General features: G+C 71.1%; 7 protein-coding genes across 7 annotated transcripts; 3 read left to right on the plus strand and 4 right to left on the minus strand.

The window, feature by feature from the left end:
- Nucleotides 1–1,103: 1,103 nt before the first annotated feature.
- On the plus strand, nucleotides 1,104–5,375 carry MICPUCDRAFT_59353 (uncharacterized protein; the record flags this gene model as incomplete). The annotated part of the gene is made up of 2 exons (XM_003059693.1): nucleotides 1,104–2,004; nucleotides 2,042–5,375. 2 exons carry the CDS (start codon nucleotides 1,104–1,106, stop codon nucleotides 4,813–4,815), a joined length of 3,675 nt encoding a protein of 1,224 aa, XP_003059739.1. The 3' UTR covers nucleotides 4,816–5,375.
- Nucleotides 5,376–5,436: 61 nt separating this feature from the next.
- Nucleotides 5,437–7,927, minus strand: MICPUCDRAFT_65372 (uncharacterized protein; the record flags this gene model as incomplete). Its single annotated transcript, XM_003059980.1, has 1 exon — nucleotides 5,437–7,927. A coding segment is annotated over one exon (2,491 nt), but the record flags the coding sequence as incomplete, so codon positions are not given.
- A 2,767-nt stretch (nucleotides 7,928–10,694) lies between these two features.
- Nucleotides 10,695–12,044, minus strand: MICPUCDRAFT_59355 (uncharacterized protein; the record flags this gene model as incomplete). The annotated part of the gene is made up of 1 exon (XM_003059981.1): nucleotides 10,695–12,044. The coding sequence occupies one exon, from the start codon at nucleotides 12,042–12,044 to the stop codon at nucleotides 10,695–10,697; it is 1,350 nt and encodes a 449-aa protein (XP_003060027.1).
- A 212-nt stretch (nucleotides 12,045–12,256) lies between these two features.
- Nucleotides 12,257–14,084, plus strand: MICPUCDRAFT_59356 (uncharacterized protein; the record flags this gene model as incomplete). The annotated part of the gene is made up of 2 exons (XM_003059694.1): nucleotides 12,257–12,517; nucleotides 12,741–14,084. 2 exons carry the CDS (start codon nucleotides 12,257–12,259, stop codon nucleotides 14,082–14,084), a joined length of 1,605 nt encoding a protein of 534 aa, XP_003059740.1.
- A 435-nt stretch (nucleotides 14,085–14,519) lies between these two features.
- On the minus strand, nucleotides 14,520–15,586 carry MICPUCDRAFT_47677 (uncharacterized protein; the record flags this gene model as incomplete). Its single annotated transcript, XM_003059982.1, has 2 exons — nucleotides 14,520–14,870; nucleotides 15,017–15,586. 2 exons carry the CDS (start codon nucleotides 15,584–15,586, stop codon nucleotides 14,520–14,522), a joined length of 921 nt encoding a protein of 306 aa, XP_003060028.1.
- A 298-nt stretch (nucleotides 15,587–15,884) lies between these two features.
- MICPUCDRAFT_59358 (uncharacterized protein) lies at nucleotides 15,885–16,448 on the plus strand (the record flags this gene model as incomplete). The annotated part of the gene is made up of 1 exon (XM_003059695.1): nucleotides 15,885–16,448. One exon carries the CDS (start codon nucleotides 15,885–15,887, stop codon nucleotides 16,446–16,448), a length of 564 nt encoding a protein of 187 aa, XP_003059741.1.
- Nucleotides 16,449–16,509: 61 nt separating this feature from the next.
- On the minus strand, nucleotides 16,510–18,098 carry MICPUCDRAFT_27535 (uncharacterized protein). The gene has a single exon (XM_003059983.1). The coding sequence runs from the start codon at nucleotides 18,051–18,053 to the stop codon at nucleotides 16,581–16,583; it is 1,473 nt and encodes a 490-aa protein (XP_003060029.1). The 5' UTR covers nucleotides 18,054–18,098; the 3' UTR covers nucleotides 16,510–16,580.
- Nucleotides 18,099–18,341: the final 243 nt, after the last annotated feature.

The following is an 18,341-nucleotide window of genomic DNA, read 5'->3' on the forward strand; positions in this document are numbered from 1 at the left end:
CGCCGCCGAGACCGGTCTCCCGCACGGCTACCACGCCGGGATGACGATCCTGTGCGTCGGCGAGGGCGACTTCTCCTTCGCGCTGTCGCTCGCGACGCTGTTCGACGGCGACGGCGCGAACGTGCTCGCGACGTCGCTCGATCGCCGTGGACTCGCGCTCGACGCGTACCCGGACGCCGCGGACGTGGTGGACGCGCTGGAGGCGTCCGGCGCGGGCGTGCGGTTCGGGATCGACGTCGAGGAGGACGGCGCGTTAGAGCGCGTCGCGAGGGCGTGGTGGAAAGGCGAGTTTGAGCGCGGAGGGAGCAGGGAGGGCGGGGATGGCCGGGGCGGGGACGGCGGGGATGGCCGGGGCGGGGACGGCGGGAACCGGGGCGGGGACGACGATTATCGCGGCGGTCGCGGCGGGCGCGTCGCGTTCGATCGCGTCGTGTTCAACTTCCCCGACCGCGGCGTCGGAACGATCGGTAGCCTCGCGGTCAAGGCGAACCAGGACGTCTTGACCGCGTTCTTTCTTCGCGCGAGGGCGCTCGTGTCGGTCCCGGATGGCGAGATTCACGTCGCCGTCGCGTCCGCCGACGCGGGGGTGTCGTCGTGGAACGTCGTCGGCGTCGCCGCGAGGTGCGGCCTGGTCTACCGCGCGTCGTTGGACTTCGCGCCCGGGGAGTTCCCCGGGTACACGCACTTCAAGACCTTGCCGCACGAGTCGCTTCTTCTCGCGAAGGGCAAGGGGGGCGACGACGGCGCGGCGGTGGAGGCGTGCGACGCGTACGTGGAAGAGGGCGAAGCGAAGACGCTCGTGTTTCAGGTGGATCCCGCGTCGGCGGCGGCGCCGAGGAAGGGGCCGGGGGGGGTCGGCGCGAAGGAGAAGGAGAAGGGCGCGTACCTCGGCGGCGTCATGCGCGCGTAAGTCGAGTCGAGTCGCGCGCGTAGGTTCGATGGACGTCTTGTCAGCGCCACGACGTAGGTTCGTTTCGGTCGTCTCCTCGCGACGCGTCATCGTCACCGGTTCGGTGCCGACTGCTGAAGTGTGCGTTTCCACCGTTCGCATCAAATACGCTCTGTCCTCGAGCCTCGGACGACACGACGCGAGCGCGAGGGGCATGGCCGGCGCCGACGCGCGCGGCGTCGGCGCGCTCGACGCCACCTCGACGTCCGCGCTCCGCGACGCGCTGCTCGCCGCGGCGACGGAGATACACGCGGACGCGGCGGCCGCGCTCGCGCGCGCGCCGGACGCGGCGGAATCGATGGCGTCCAACGCGTGGTGCCGCGCGTCCGCGTCCCCGGACGCGTGCGACCTGCAGTCGCACGTCGCCGTCGCGCTGTTTTGGGGTCTCTACGCGGAGCAGAGGACGTCGATCGCCGCCGGCGGCGACGGCGGCGGCGGCGGCGGCGGCGGCGGCGGCGGCGAAGCGTCGACGCCCGGCTCCGGCCGCGGCGGCGGCGGCGGCGAGATTTCGCCTCGCTCGAGATCGTCGTCGTCGTCGTCGCGAGCGAAGACGAAGACGGTCGCGCTGACGTCCGCGTACGGCGTCGAGAAGCGCCTCACGCCGCGCGAGCTCGCGACCGCGATCGCGGACGCGATCCCCCCGAGCGCGCGCGCCGAGCTCCTCGTCGACGCGCGCGCGTCTCCGGGGGACAGCGGCGTGATGCACCTCACCACGCGCGCGAAATACGACGAGATGCGACGGCGAGGCATGATGCGTTGCGCGTCGTGCGGCCGGTTCGTCGCGGGGGACAGGGCGCTGTGGTGGCATCAGAAGACGCGACACGGGCTGCATCACGCGACCGCGATAGAGGCGGTGGAGGACGAGCGGAACGCGCTGTCCACGGGGGTGTACGAGCGAGGGTCGGCGAGCGGCGGCGACGGCGGCGGCGTTTGCGGCGACGGCGGCGGAGGTGAGACTGCTTCCCATACGACCCCGTTCGCGTGGTGCACGCCGTTCCTTAAGGACTTTTCCCGTCGTCACTCTTCACCCGCGCTTCCCTTTCAACGTTTGACCGGTAAGACGTTCGACTGACCGATCGCTTCACCACGCAGGCGACGCGGCGGCGGCGGCGTCTCCGACGAAGACGAAGGACTCGAAGGACCTGGCCGCCGGGTTGAAAGCCGCGCGCGACGGCGACGGAGGAAGCGCCCTCGACGCGCTCGTCAAGGCGGGCAAGGTGGAGGCGCTCTCGGACCCCGGTTTAGACGCCGCGCGAAGAGGCGACGTGGAGACGTTACGGAGGCTCGTCGCCGAAAACGGATGGGACCCCGCGGCGGCGGCGGATCGTCACGGCAGCTGCGCGCTGCTGTGGGCCGCGGGCGGCGGGCACCTTCCCGCGTGCCGCTTCCTCGTCGAAGACTGCGGCATCGACCCGAAGACGGTGTCGCAGAGAGGCCGCAGGGCGTATCACGGCCGCACCGCGCTGCATTGGGCGGCGCGGAACGGCCATCTGGACGTGTGCGAGTACTTCGTGAAGACGCGCGGGATGGACGTAGACGCGCGGACGGGGGAGGGCACGACCGCGTTCGCGTGGGCGTGCTGGCGAGGGCACGTCCGCGTCATGCGATGGCTCGCGGAGGAGGGCGACTGCTCGTACGGCGCGACGAACGCGTTCGGGTGTAACGCCGCGATGTGGTGCGTTCAGGGCGGCGGCGGCGGCGGCGGCGGCGGCGAGGACGAGGGCGACGACGCGACGCTCGCCGCGTGCGAATACGTCCGGTCGTTAGGCGTGACGTTTCGGCTTCTGAACGCGAACGGGCACAGCGTGTTGCACAAGGCTGCGCAGCGAGGGAACCGCGCCGTGTGCCTGTGGCTCCTCGGGTACGACGCGCGCGCGATCGACGGCGACGGCGTCGGCGTCGAACGCTCGCGCTCGCCGCTCGTCGACGCGTCGCACCTCGCGCCGGACAACGAGGGGTTCGCCCCGTCCGACCTCGCGCGTCTCGCCGGCGACGCGCGGCTGAGCGCGTTTTTGGCCGCGCGCGAGCGCGACGCGCGCGCGGAGGAGGACGCGGACGCGCGCGAGACGGACTTGGACGCGGCGACGAGGGCGCGCCTCGCGCGCGTCGCCGCGGCGGCGACGCCGAGGGTCCCGCCCGTGACCTTTTACGCCGCCGCCGCGACCGGCGATGTCGACCTCCTTCGCGCGATACTCGCCGAGGATCCGTACTACCCGTGTCAGGATAACGGCGGCGGCGCGCTGATACACGTCGCGGTCGCGTACGCGCAGCTCGACGTCGTGAAGGCGTTGCTCGACGGCGAGGCGTTTCGGTCGACGAAGAAGGGGAACGTATGCGTGAACCAACGCGGCGCCGCGGGCGGGTTCGGACTGACGCCCTTACACATCGCGGGCGCGCTATTTCTGCGGATCGCCCCGGAGCGAGACGCGCTCGCGGCGAGAGAGGCGGCCGCCGCGACGCTGCGCGCGCTGCCGAAGAGCGACAAGGCGGGACGGAAGGAGGCGTGGAAGGAGGACGCGCGCGCGAGGAAAATTCTGACGGAGTGCGCGGGCGCTTCGCGCGCGCGCGAGATGTACCGCGCGCTGCTGCAGCACGGCGCGGACCCGCGCGCGGTCGCGCGCGTGCCGCTCGACGCGCTCGACGCGTGCGGGATCGTCGTCGCGGATGGGATTAGGGTTCGCGACGGGATCGCGGAGGTCGCGCCGAGAGATCTCGCGGGCGAAACGTTTCGATCCGACGTCGCGGCGCTCGAGGCGGAGGCGAGCGAAGCCCCGCCCGCGCGGACGCCTCACGCGCGGCACGGCGAGTGGAGCTTCCTTCGCGCGCGGTACGGCGACGGCGCGGAGGAGGAGGACGGCGAGGACGCGCCGAAACCACCCCCAAACCCTAACCCGCGAAACCCTACGCCCGGGGAAATCACCCGAGAAGACGTCGCCGGCGTCCCCGGCGCGTTCGTCCTCCGCGGCGTCGTCCACGCCGCCGCGTGCGCCGCGCTCGCGTCCACCGCGGAGTCGATGCAGCCGGTCGCGCTCGCGTCCGCGATAGCCGCGGTGACGTCCGGCTCCGTGACGGGGTACGCGCCGCGAAGGGAGACCGCCGCCGCGCGCGCGATTCGCACGCGCGACGTCGCGGCGACGTTCGCATCGGCGACGCGCGACCCGCTCGCGTTGATCTCCGCCACCGCGGGCGTCGACGGCGCGGAGTTCGTCCCGGTCGAGCCCGCGTGGTTCGCCGACGAGGACGAGGCTGCGCGAGCGCTCGCGCCGATCGCGGCGCGGTGCCGACCGCATTTGCCGCCGCGCGCGGGCGACGCCGCGCTCGCGGCGCCCGGGCTCGAGTTCTCCCCGGCGCTGCGGTGCTATCGGTATCTCCCCGGCACCGCGTCGCCGCCGCATTACGATAAGCACTCGACGCGCGAGATCGCGACCGAGACCGACGGCGTCGCGCATCTCGCGAGCGCGTACACGGTGGTCGTGTACCTCAACGGCGACGCGCACGAGGGCGGCGCGACGACGTTCTATCGCCCGATACAAGATGGGGATGGCGATCAAAAGAGTACCAGCCGACGCGGGAAGACGTGGGCGGTCGGCAACGGCGCGAAGCCGCTGTTCGAGCGCGTCGCGCGCGTGCGCGGCGGGCTCGGGGACGTGCTCTTTTTCCCGCACCGCGTCGCGCGGCCGGGGGAGACGAGGCCGTTCCCGTACGAGCCCATGCTACACGAGGGGTCGCCCGTGTTCGGCGCCGCGCCAAAGTACATCCTTCGCACGGACTTGATGTTCGAGACGAGGAGGCGGCAGGAGACGGCAGCGGGAGACGTCGGCAGGAGACGGCGGCAGGAGACGGCGGCGGGAGACGAGGAGGCGTAGTATTAGAAACTAATAGAGCGAAATAAATAGGAGTCGCGAACGAACTAAACCACGTCGTTCGATCGATCGATCAACGGCTCCTCGGCGTGCGTTGGACGCGGCGCTGGTACGCCACGCACGCCTTTACGTCGCCGAGAAGCCCGACGGCGACGGACGCGTCGCGCGCGACGATTTCCTTCTCGCAGTACAGATGCATCGGCGACATCGCGGGCTGGTCGCGAAGCTTCGCGAGCGCCTTCTTGACGTTGTGCAGCTCCGACGCGCGCGCTTTCGGGTCCCACGTCACGCCTTTGATCGCCTCGTGCTCGAGCTCGGAGACGAGCTCGCACAGGAGCGTGCCGTCGCCGCACGCCTCCGCGAGCTCCGCCGCGGGCGATGGCGACCCCGACAGCGCCTCCAGCGCGCTCTCCGTCGGAGCCAGCGCGGCCAGCGCGGTGCCCTTGCGTCGCAGAGAGACGCCGAGGGAGTCGATCCAGCGCGCGATGCGCGCGGCCTCGACGTCGAGGTCGCTCCAGCCGCTGACTTTGACTCTCCCGGCGCTCTCTCGGGGCGGCGGCGCCGTCGACGGCGTCGCGAGGCGGCGGCGGACCGGATCGAACGACGACGAGGGCGTCCGTCCTCCTCCCGCGCCGCCCGCGCGACTCCCGCTCGAGCTCGCGGACGACGCGAGCCGTCTCTTCGCGGCGCTCGAGAACGGTCCCCAGTCCGCGCTCGCGGCGACGCTGAACGGCGGGCGGCCGTGCGTCTCGTCCTCGCGCCGCCGCGCGGGGGACGCGGATCGCGCGCGGAACGCGGCGCGCGCCGCCGTCGCGGAGGTCGCGACGAACCCTCCAGAGGAGACGCTCGCGGGCGTCGCCGGGCGCGTCGACGCGCCGTCGCCGGGTCCGGGTTTCTTCCTGCTCGCGCGACTCACCGGGGGTTTCATCGCGTCCGCGCCGCGCGCAGCCTCCGCCTCCGCCGCCGCCGCGGCGGCGGCGGCGGCGGCGGCTTCGCGCTCCGCCGCCGCCGCCTCCGTGTACGACTTTCGCACCGCCTCCGCCTCCGCGGCTGCTTTCCTCGCGCTGACGGCTTCCCTGTTCCGATCCACCTCCGCGGCGCTCGCGCGCCGCCTCGGGAAGCTCTCGGACTGCCACACGTCCTCCCTGCCGACGGCGCCGATCCGCGTCGGGCGCGTCGGGATCGACGGCGAATACCGCGGCGCGTCGAGCTCGTCGTCGTCGTCCACCTCCTCCTCATCGCCGGCGTCCAGACGCGTCGCCGCCTCCGCCGCCTTCCTCGCCGCGGTGTCGATCGCCGCGTTCATCCGCGTCGGCCGCGCGGGCGGCGTCTCGCCCTCGTCCACCTCGTCCTCGGCGTCGCCGAACAGGTTCCTCAGCGCCTCGTCCTGCGCCGCGGACGCATCGCGCGTCGCCGACCCGACGTCCGCGCCGTCGTCGTCCTCGTTCTCCCTCCTCGCCTTCCACCCGAACACGTCCGACGACGACGTCGTCGTCGCGCCGTTCGGCGGGGACATCGCCGCGCGCGACGCGAAGTCGACGGACCCCGTGGACGCGATCTCGTCGCCGTCGTCGTCGACGTCCCCGGGGTCCCCGGGGTCCGCGGGGTTCCACCGTTCTTCTTCGCGCGCGCCGCTTCGCTCCGCCTCCGCCATGCGTCGCAGCACGCGTCCAGGCGACGGCGGCGGCGACGCCGTCGCCCCCGCGCCGACCCCGTGCCCGCCGAATTGCATCTCCGGCGCCTCCCCAGACGGCGCCGCCCGCGGCTCCGACGGCGCGTACGGGGTCATCTCCGTCCAGTGCTCGCACGTCGGCGTCGCCGTCCGCGGCGGGAGGCCGTCGTAAAACGCTCGGACGTCCTCGAGCAGGCCCAACGTGATCCCGGGTATCCCCGCGGCGACGTCCGCGTGGTTGAACAAGAAGCGACGGCACATCATGCGATGCCTCGCGAGCCTCTCGCACGCGCGTCGGACGTTCGCCTCCGCCACCGCGGGCGTCTTCGGGTTCCTCGTGACGCCGACGACGGGAACGCCCTCCACGGCTTCCACCAAGTCGCACAGGAGCACGCCCTTCGCGATCTCGGGGCACAGCGCCGCGAACGACGCGCGCAGCGCGCCGTCGGGGAGCAACCCCATCGCGTGCAGCCACCGCGTGATGGAGCTCTCGAGGCGCTTGACGTCCGGGTCGGAGTACGGCAGGGCTTCGTATCCGCTCACCGCGCGACCCGCGCGAGGGTCCACCGCGTTGAACGCCGTCGGGGGCTCGGAGGGCCTCTTCGTCCGCTTCTTCGCCGCCTTCGCGGGGATCGGGACGTACTGGTAGACGCGCGTGGACGTCTTCGCGAGGTCCGGTTCCGCCGCGGGCCAGTCACTGCCGGTGCCGGGGCGCGCGGACGGGCCGATCGGCGACGCCGGGCCGGTCACGACGGCGTCATCGACGAACCCCTCCAAAACCGCCGCGGGGTCGATCGTCGTCCCGGGGGTGATGACCGTCGCGCCGTGCGCGTTACCCGTCGACGTCCGCGGCGACGCCGGCGCGGACGCGCCGCGCGAGCTCGGCGCCGACCGACGCGACGCCTTCAGCTTCGTCGTCGGCGCGCGCGCGAACGACGCCTGCTCCGGGACCGCGTGCTTGACGTGCCAAAGCAATCCGAAAATATTCTCGCGCATCCCCTTCAACGTCCCCTCCGTCGACCACGTCAACGACGGCGGGATCGCGTCCGGCATCGTCCGCAGCGGCACGAGCGCGCGCTCTACATTCGCGCGCGCCGCGGTGAGCGTCCGCGGGCGACGCTCGCGCCGCCCCAACGGCGGCGCGCCGACGAGGACGGTCATCACGTCCGAGAGGAGCACGCCGTTTCGCAGCGGGTTCGCGAGCAGCTCCGCCGCCTCCTCGCGCGGCGTCACGCCCAACCGCAGCGACTTGAGCCACTCCCTCACCTCGTCGTCGCGCTGCTGCACCCCGGGCTGCGGCGGCGGCGGCCCCGGGTTGTACTCGAAGACCACGGGGACGTTCCCCGCGGCGGCGGCGGCGGCGGCGCGCGTCTCCGCGACGCTCCGACGCGGCTCCGCCGGTTTCGACGCGCGTCGCGGCGCGCCATCCGGGGACGTGTCCATCGGCGACGAAGGCCTCCCGGGCGAGGACGACCGCGAGTGATCCCCGCTCCCCTCGGCCGCGTCATACCGGCCCCCGAACAAGTTCGCGCGCGCTCTCGGAGCGGACGCGGACCGCGACCGCGACCGCGACCGCGGCGGCGACAGCACGCGCCGCGCGTTCGGCGAGACGTATCCGCTGTTCACGAACGGCGGTCTCCGCGCCGCCGACGCGTCCGCGGACGGGCACCGCGGGGGGCGGGAGACGGGGCGGCGCGACGGCATCGACGCGCGGCGCGGCGCGGAGGAGGAGGATCGCGATCGCGCGGCGTGGGCGCGCGCGCCGGCGGCGTCGGCGTCAAATGCGAACGCGGCGCGCGACGGCCCGGTGGTTTTTTTCGCCGCGGCTCTCTTCGCCGCCACCTTCGCCGCGGCTTCTCGCACGGGCGTCGACACGTTGCTGGCGTTCCTCGGCGTCGCGCGTCGCCACGCGCCGCTCGCGGTGGTCGACCCCGCGCCGCCGAGGCCTTCGAAGTGCCCGCGCAGCTCCGCGAGCTCGCGCTCCATGTCGAGCTCGCGACGCAAGTTTCTCTCCGCGCTCCGAACTTGCTGCGTCGTGTGAAGAAACCCGCTCTTCGACGCGCTCTTCGACCTCCCCGGGGATTTCGACGTCCGCCTCGTCGGCGACGCGAAAGGTGCGTTCACGTCGTTAACGACGCGCCGCGGGGTCGACCCGCCGGGGTCGGAGATCCGGATCTTCCGTCTCCCCGGCTTCGATCCCCCGTACGTCGTCTTCGCGTCGCGGAGGAGACCCCACACCGCGCGCGGATCCGCCGCGGCGACGTCCGTCGTGCTCCACAGAAACGTCGACGGCATCTTCCCGCCGCGTCGCAGCACCGCGAGCGCTTTGTTTACGTTGTGCATGGACTCCTTCTTGTGCTTCGGGCGCGCGATGAGCGTCCCTAAGAAGACGCCCTCGAGCAGCGACACGAGGTCGCACAGGAGCAACCCCTTCGAGGTTTCCTTCTCCAGCTCCGTCGCGCTCGGAAGCCGGACGACGTCGCCGCCTCGCGTCGTCTTCGCGCCCGGGACGTCCAGCCCGAGCTTCAGAAGCCACAGGAGCACGTCCCTCTGTTCCTTCGACAGCGGCGCCGCGACACTCGCGCGCGTCTGGCTCGGTCCCGTCCACGACAGGCGACCGACCGGCGGCGCGACCCGCGGCGGCGGCGACGGCGCGCCGCCGTGCCCTTCGCCCTTTTTCGTCGGGCTCGGCTGGTGGTGATACGCGTACGTCGTGCGCGAGTAGCTCCACGGTCGCTGCTCCGACGCCTCCGCGCGTTTCGCGCGCGCGGCGGCGACGGACGCGGCCGCGAGCGCCGCCGCCGAGGAGGAGGAGGAGGACCGAGGGTCCCTCGCGCGCGTCGTCTGGCTCTCCAACGTCGCCTCCTCCTCTTCGCGTTCGCGCTCGACGCGGCTCTTACGCGGCGCGGCGCGGCGCCGCTTCCACTCGCTCAGAGACGCGGAGTCGTCGTCGTCCTCCTCGCCGTTGACCGACCTCGCGAGATCGCCGAGGCGCTTCGACGCGCTCGGCGGCGTCGGCGTCGGCGGCGGCGCGGCGGCGGCGGCGGCGGCGTCGGCGGCGGCGGCGGCGCTCGGGCTCCGCGCGCGCGCCGCGCCCGAGAGCGTCTCGAGCGCCTCCAGCGCTCGCCGCGACGGCGACTCCGGCGGGATCGCGCCGCTCGCGTCCACGCGAGGCGACCCCGCGGGGCGCCACGCCGGCGACGTCGGTCGCGAGGTTTTCCGCGGCTCCGGCTCCCCCGCCGTCGGCGTCGCCGTCAACTCACGTCGCCGGGAACGATCGTCGACGACCGCGGCGGTCGCGCGCGCGGCGCGATCCTCTCGGATATTCCCCGCGCTCAGGCTCGGGTCCGCGATCGCGGCCTCGTGCTTCAGCGCCGTGCGAAGGAAGTTCAGGACGTGCAGCGTCGTCTCCGGGTCCCCGCGCGCGATGCGCGCGGCGGTCTTCGAGATGGTAAGGAGCACGCGCGATCGCGCGTCGCCCGCGCCGACGCCGCTCAGACGCAGCCCCGCGTCGGTGCACAGACGATCGAGCGCGCGCTCGAGCCTGTCCACGTCGCTCTGCTTCTTCAGCGGGCTCGTCTTGGACGGCGGGCGTCCCCCCGCGGCGGCGGCGCCCAGGAGCATCGCGGTCAGCTCGCAGATGCACTCGCCGTCTCTGAGGTGCTTCGGTTTGCTCGCGAGCAAGCAACGCTTCCCGGGGAGGGAGTTGATCCAGTAGACGAGCTTCTGGACTTCGTCGGTGAGGGTCGCGTCGTGCGCGGAGACCTCGCGCGCGCCAGGGCTGTCGCGCGCCCCGAGCGCCATCGCGACGCGGGACCCCGACGCGACTCCGCGGGCGGGCTAAGATGCGGACGGCTTCGACCGTCGTCCGTCGAAAAGCCCTCTCTCTTCCTCGTCGCGCGACGAACGACGCCCACCCGAGACGACGTCCTCTCGAACGCGCCGCGTCCGTCTCCGCGCGGTCGCGCGCTTCGAGTCGAAGTCCCCGCCTCGACCCGCGCGGCGGTGCCGTCGCGCGTTATGCCGCGAAGGCGGCGGGAGTCGAATAGGCGGGTTCAAATCGTAGTGCGGGCGGGACAGTTACAGTTGTACTGTAGATTTTTTTCAGTGATCAGGCGCGCGCGGCGGCGGCAGCAGCCAAGCAGCGCGGGTCAAAGGGAGGTAAATAACAACGCGCCTCGCCTCTCTCTCGCGCGTCGTCGCGCGTCGCTCACGCCGCCTTCGTCGCCGCCACGAACGCCCGCCCCTTCCCCCCGAAGATCAACTCGACGTACTTGTTCACCCACGCCATCTTCGCGTCCTCGCCCTCCGGCGCCGCCTTCTCCTCCACGCTCACGCGCACCGCGCCGAGTCCCGGGTCCGCGACGGCTTCCGTGAAATCCGGTTTCACGAGCACGCCGCCGCCGCCGCCGCACTCCGCGATGCACGCGCCCACGCGCGAGTGCGCGTACCCCTCCGTCTTCAAGATACGGTGCGCGACCATCTCACCCATCTGCCACGCGAACTCGCCCGCCTTCGGCTGCGGCTTCGGGTTTAAACCGCCGACGACGACGGACGCGCAGTCGCCGACGCAGTAGACGTCTCGCAGCCCCTCCTTGGCGAGTTCGCAGCCGCTCGATATGGGACCGATGAGGTTCGTCCTCGGGTCCACGGGGACGAACCCGATCGGGCCTTTGCCCCCGCCCGCCGCGAGCCCCGCGGCGTGGATGAACGGCGGCGCGATCTGCGGGTACACCGACCACACGACGTCCGCGGCGATCTGATCGTCGTCGTCGAACTCGAGACACCGCCCGTCGTCGGTCACGCGTTTGATTTTCTTTTCGGGGACGTACTCGACGCCCTTCTCGAGCATCAACCGCGTGAAGATCTCCTTCGCCGGGTCCGGCAGCGGCCACGGCACGGGCGACGTCACGACGATGTCGATCTCGTCGCGGCACCCCGCGGCGCGGAACGCGTCGTCCGCGATGAAGGCGACCTCGAACGGCGCGACGGGGCACTTGTACGGCGTCGCGCCGATGGCGATCGCGAGCTTTCCCTTCTTCTTCTTCTTCTTCTTCGCCCCCGCTTCATCGGCGTCCGCGTCCGCGTCGTGCGCTCGCTGCCGCGCCTTCGCGGCGGCGATCATGCGCTCGAGGTCACGCCGCTGCTTCGCGATCGAGTCGTGCGCGTACACGTCCAGCGTGTCGGACATCCCCGGTATCGCCGCGGCGTCGCCGACGACGCCCGGCGAGAGCACGAGGACGTCGAACGTCAGCTCCTCGCCGTCGCTCAGGAGCAGGTGACGCAGCTTGGAGTCGTCCCACGGGTACAGCACGAGCTTCTCCACTCTCGTGCGGAGCTTCCAGGTCACGCCCGGGAAGTTCGCCTTGGCGTCCTCCAGCTTCCACGTCGTGTCCGCGTCCGCGACGCGGCCGCTCCACGCGTACTCCCACGTGCCGCCGATCGTGAACGCGTCCTTCGCGTCAACGATCGTCACGTCCACGTCCGCCATGGGCGGGTTCGACAGCGCGCGCGCGCATCCGAGGCCGCCGAAGCCGGCGCCGATGACGACGACCTTCATCGCGACGGGTTAAGGTTGGGTGCGGTGGGGGGTCGAAAGGACGCCGCGCGGGCGAGTGAAGACGCCCCGTCGCGACGCGACGAATTGTGTGTCACGCTCTGCTCGTCGTCTCGCCGCAGCCGTTTCGTCAGCGGCGGTGCCTGGTTTGACTTTCGAGATCGCGCGAGGGTTTGCGCGACAGACGGCTCCGCGCGGCGTCGCCCTCGGTCGCGATGCCGCTGGGACGGAACACGCCGCCGAGGATCGCCTCGCGAGGGAGCGGACAAGGCTTCGGGAAGCGCAAGCGCGTCGCGAAGGTCGCGTTCACGCCCGAGCCGGCGCCGAGGAAGCGCGCGGCCGCCGACGCGAAGAAGAAGGCGGCATCGTCCTCGAACGACGTCGCCTCGGACGCGAACACGACGCGCGGGGGAGGAGGCGGTCGACGACGCGCGAGGAAGAACGGCAAGCGCGCGAACGTCGATGACGTCAGCGAGGTGCGCGCCTTTCGCTCGTCGCGATCGACTCGCGCGTCGGTCTCGGTCCTCCGCGGCGCGCCGCCGCCGCCGTCCGTTCCCTCGCGCGCTCGCGTCGGATTCGCGATGACGCGACTCGTCGTTTCCTTCCGTCGCGCCGTGCATCGATCTCGTCGGCGTCGTCTCGCCAACTCACCGCGTCCCTCCCACCCCGACATCTCGCCTCCTTGGACACTCCTCGCAGTACAAGCGCACGCGAGGAAAGATCCACTCGCAGCTGTCCGCGATCCGCCAGCTCAACGCGATGATCGACGCGTACGACATGGACGGCTGGCGCGGCGCGTCGCGCGAGAAGCTGCGACCGGCGGAGGAGATTCGAAAGGCGAAGATCAAAATCTTCAACGCGAAGCTCCGCGTGCGCGAGTTATTCAAACACATCGACCTCGCCATGGACGGCGCGAGAGATCTTCACGCGATCACCGACGAGGACGGCGAGCTCGACGCGGAGGACGTCTTCTGCTGCGCGTGCGGCGACGGCGAGAGCACGGACGACAACGACATCTTACTCTGCGACGGGTTCTGCGACCGCGGGTTTCATCAACGGTGCTGCGTCCCTCCGGTACGAACGGAGGACATCCCGGAGGGCGACGAGGGGTGGCTGTGCGCGCTGTGCGACGCGCGCGTGGACTGTTTCTACACTCTCAACGCGGACTTCGAGCTCGAGCTGGACGCGGGGAAGGCGACGTTTGCGGACGTGTTCCCGGAGGAGGCGGAGGCGGATGTAAAGAAGGAGGGGCCCGGGCAGGAGAACGAAACCCTGGCCGCGAAGAAGGGCGACGGCGGCGTTGTGAGCGGCGGGATCATGGAGCAGGAGTGGCCGTCGGACGAGGAGGACGACGAGGACTTCGGCGCCGACGCCGCGAGCGACGACGGCGAGGACGATGAGGACGAGCCTCTGAGCGGGAGCGGGCGGTCGGAGAGCGACGACTCGGACGACGACTCGGACGACGACTCGGACGACGACTCGGGCGGCGACTCGGCGAGGCGGCGACTCGAGCGCGCGTTGCGGGACGAGCCCGAGGTGGTGGTGGGGAAGCGGCGGCGCGCGAAGGTGGACTACCGCAAGCTGAACGACGAGATGTTCGGCGACGGGGAAGCGTTCGAGGGCGAGTTCGACGACGAGAGGAGAGGGGGGTGGGGGCCGGCGTCCCCGAAGTCGGGGATGGTCACTACGGGCGAGGGGAAGAGACCGAAGAAGGCGCCGCGCGCGAAGACGCCGTCGTCGGCGTCGAAGAAGCGGCGGCGGTCGTCCACGTCGGCGGCGCCGACCTCGCCGAGGTCGCCAAAGTCGCGGCGGCTGAGCAACACCCCCGCGGGCAAACAGTCTACTAAAACTTCGCGGTTCGGCGACGAGACGCGCGCCAGCCTCGAGAGGACGTTTTCGAGCGGGAAGACCAACCCCGGCGCGGACGACTGCGACGCGATCGGCGAACGGGTAGGGTTGACGTCGCACCAGGTGAAGATATGGTTCATGAACCGTCGGCGCGCGTCGAAGAAGCGCGCGTCGACGGGCGGCGGCGACGAGTGAACGAGATGGGGGGAGGTCGGGGGAGGGAGCGCGGGGGGACGTCGCGGAACGAACGGGGACGGAACGGAACGGAACGGGCGAACGAGCTTACGTATTTTTACACATTCACGTCTACGCTCGCGTCTCCGCTCTCCGCCCGCGATGGGATGGAACTATCGACGATATAAGTTAACGCGCGGGACCTGCAGGGTCGCGACGCCAGCCTTCGCTCTTCGCTTCGCGAGCGAAAGCGAAAGCTCGCGCTTCGCTCAGGGCCGTTCTATACAAGCGAAAGTCGGGGTGGAGTTGAAAGGCGTCAGTTGGAGTTGAAAGGCGTCGATGGCGGGGATTGAAAGCGTGGGACCCTGGGCGGAGAGAAACGCCGGGAAAAGTCCTAAAGGATCGGCGTTCACCACGCCAACGCGATCGTATGGGGACCAGTGTATAGAACGCACCTCACGCCTTCTCGACGTGCGCGGTTTCGTTCAACTCGGCGGCTTCCCCACTCGCCGCGCCCTCCGCGTACACCACCGTGTGTTGCCCCGCCGCGGCTCGCATCTCGTCCAGCTCCTCTTTGAGCTGATCGATCTCCCGCTGCGCGTCCGCGAGCTCCTCCTTCGCGGCGTCGCGCTCCTCGACTAACGTCCAAATCATGTTATCCTTCACCGCCAACAGACGCGACAACGCGTCGCGTTCCTTCGACGCCGCCGTGTACACCCGCGCTTCGCGTTCAAAGTCGAGCGCGTTCACCTCCGCGGGCTCCGGGAGCGATCGTCGCGCTAAGCGGTCGCACGCGTCGTACATCGCCTGCGGACGAAGGAGGAGGGCGCGCGGGCGGGCATGACGTCAGGGGGGATGGCGTCAGCGGACGGGACGGCAGCCCCGGGGGGGGAGATTCGATTTCGATTTCGATTTGAAAACCGACAGCGCCAGACGAAAGAAACTTTTCGCACCCGGTACCGTCCGAGGAACTCGGACGACATCGCGTCCGGCGCGGACGTCACCGCCTCCACCTCCGCGGCGAGGACGTTGATCGCGTCCGCGTGCCTCGCGAGCTCGTCCACCTCCCGCTGGACTTTCATCTGCTTCAGCGCCTCCGCGGACGCGAGCCTCTGCAGCGCCTCGCTCGCTTCGCTCTGAATGTCGCGCTCCATTACCCCTCGGACGTGCGCCACCTCGAGCATCTTCGCGCGCAGGCGCCCAATCTGATGCAGGATGTGGTCGCGCTTCGCGAGCAGCGTGCCGTTCACCGCGTAGTGCAGCGTCCGCCGGCAGTTCGCCGCGTACGCGTGCATGTGCTCCGGGGAGACGAGCACCTCGGGGGGCGGCCCACCGAGCGGCAGCGCCGGCATCGACGGGTACGCGAAAGTCCCCGTGGGCGGACGCGGCGGAGGCGGCATCGGTGGAATCGACGCGGACGGCTGCTCCGGCGGCGGCGCCGCGGACGGCGCGACGCTGCCCGGCGTGGGCGGCGCGGCGACGGACGCGGGCGCGGACGGGGCCGCGGATGCTGGCGCGGACATCGTGCGTCGGACGGACCGCGCGACGACGCTGTGCGGTGCGCGACGACCGCGGCGGTTCGGTCGTTTGGATTCGACCTGACGCGCTGCCACGCATTAAACGGTCAACTCTCAGAGGTGCGTTCTATACAAAAGTTTTTCACCCACCGCTCGGTTTCAACATTTGATCGCTCCCCCTTTCAACTGACCGGTGCACTGTTTTTGTATGGAATGGCCCTCATCAGCGCCGTTCGGCGAGCGTGTTCGTCACAGCAGTCGGCACGGCGCTTCCCGCGCGCCCCGCCCCCCCGTCGCGGCGACGATGGACGGGCGATGCGTCGTGTGCCTCGCGCTGGAGCCGCCGAACGCGAAGCGGCCGCACTTTCGATGCGCGAGGTGCGGCGAAGCGGAGTACTGCGGTCGCGAGTGCCGCGACGCGCACCGAGCGACGCACGCGCGACGATGCGCGATATCGCGCCGAGAGCGCGGCTGGGTCAAAGGCGAACTCGCGCCAGGAGTGCCCCAACGCGGGCCGGACCTGCACGCGCCGGACGGGTACGCGCCGCCCGGGGGGTGGGAAGCCCCGGAGAAGGTCGCGACGACGAAGGTGAAGGTCTCCGCATCGCACGACGCCACGGGAGGAACGCTGCGGGTGGTGGGCGCGCTCGTGCGACCGGACGCGTGGGGACGCGAGGACGACGACGCGAGGCGCGCGCGAGTGGAGAATCTGATGCGCGCGCGGCGGCCGCGCGAGAAGGAGGCGGCGGCCAGGGAGAGGGAACCGCCGCCGCCGACGGGGTTCGAGCCGCCGGGGGGATGGGGGCAGGCGACGCTGGTGGACGCGCCTCGACGCGGCGGGCGCGCGAAGGCGGCGGCGGGCGCGTGACGAGGAGGCCACGGCGCGCGAGCGGACGACGTCGCGAGCCGTTTCATAACGGAAGTATTGAAGTACGAAGTCGTCAGTACCTTCGTAGCTCGCATCGGAGTTTCACGCCGCGTCGCTCGCGGCCCCTGGGCCCTACGCGCCGTACAGCGCGCTGTACTTTTCGCGCAAGTACGTCACGTACACCTCCGGGTCCAACTTCGCGCCGGTGACGGCGACGCACAGCTCGTCCGCGGACGGGTGCAGACTCCCGACGGCGTGAATCTTCCTTCGCAGCCACTCGCGAATCGGCGCCAAGTCCCCATTCTCCACGAGCGCGTCGAACCCCTCGATCTCCTCCCTCGCGCGCGCGTGGAACTGACACGCGTACATCGCGCCCAGCGTGTACGACGGGAAGTACCCGAACGAGCCGTCGGACCAGTGCACGTCCTGTAACACCCCGAGCGCGTCCGTATCCGGGACGACGCCGAGGAGCTCGCGCATCTTCGTCCGCCACAGCGACGGCAACTCCGCGACGGACGCCTCCCCGGCGAAGATCGCGCGCTCGATCTCGAACCGCAGCACCACGTGCATGCTGTACGTGAGCTCGTCCGCGTCCACGCGAATGAACCCCGCGGACGCCTTGTTGACGTACCGGTACAGATCCTCCGCGGTCACCCCCTCCTCCTTCGTCCGCGGAAACGACGCGTGGAACTCCGGCAACACGCTTCGCCAAAATCCAAGACTCTGCCCTACGTACCGCTCCCAGAACAAACTCTGCGACTCGTGGATCCCCATGCTCAGCGCGCGCTGCACGGGCAGCCCGTCCTGCTCCGCGTTCAGACCTTGCTCGTACAGCGCGTGCCCCACCTCGTGTATCGTCCCCATGACGGCGTCCATGAAGTTGTTTTCGTCGTACCGCGTCGTGATGCGCACGTCGATCGGCCCGACGCCGCCGGTGAACGGATGCACGCTGCGATCGAGCCGTCCGGAGTTAAAGTCGAACCCCATCTTCGTCGCGATCGCGCGGCAGAATCGCTCCTGCGCGTCCTCCGGGAACGTCCCGGAGACGAGCGCGGGATGATGCTCCAATTTCGGCGCCTCGAGCGTCTTCGCGATCACCGGCGCGAGGCTCGCGCGCAACACCGAGAATATCTCCTCCAGACGCTCGCGCTTCATCCCTCGCTCGAACTGATCGAGCCAGTAGTCGTACGGCTCCACGCCGTCGTCCGCGCACGCGGCGGCCATCTCCTTCCGCAGCGTCACGAGCTCCTCGAGCGTCGGCGCGAACGAATCCCAATCGTCGCTCTCTCTCGCCTTGACCCACGCCGCGTAGCCTCTCGCCCCGAGCGTCGCCTCGCGCGCTTTGAGCTCGCCGGGGAGCCGGATCGCGTCGTCGTAGTCCCTCCGCGCGTCGCGTATCACCGCAGCGCGCCACGCGCAGCCGTCCCCCGAATGCGCGCGCTCCGCGGCGGCGATCGCGTCGCCGTGCGCGGCCGACGTCGCCTCGCGATGCGACAGCTCCGCGAGCGCCGCCTTCTGTCGGCCGCGCGCTTCCGCGGCCGCGTCCGGCATCATCACGAGCTCGTCCCACTGCAGCGTCGCCTCGATCGCGCCGAGGTCGGACATCTTGCGGAGGCGCGTCGCGAGGGCGTCGTACGCGGTCTTCGCGTCGCCGGCGAGCGGCGATGACGACGACGACGCCGCGGACGCGGAGGCGATCGTCGTCGTCGTCGTCGTCGTCATCGCGCGTCGACGACGCGCGGCGGCGGACGACGGCGCGGCGGCGGGACGGACGGACGCGACGCGGCGCGAGGAGGTGGAGGGTACGGAGACGCGCTGGGCGGCGCAGCAGCGGCGGAGGATGACAGAAGACGACGCGATGGACCGCATCGACGCGCGCGCGGGGAGTGATCG

This window comes from Micromonas pusilla (genome assembly GCF_000151265.4).
Source record: "Micromonas pusilla CCMP1545 genomic scaffold MICPUCscaffold_7, whole genome shotgun sequence".
Lineage (NCBI taxonomy): Eukaryota > Viridiplantae > Chlorophyta > Mamiellophyceae > Mamiellales > Mamiellaceae > Micromonas > Micromonas pusilla.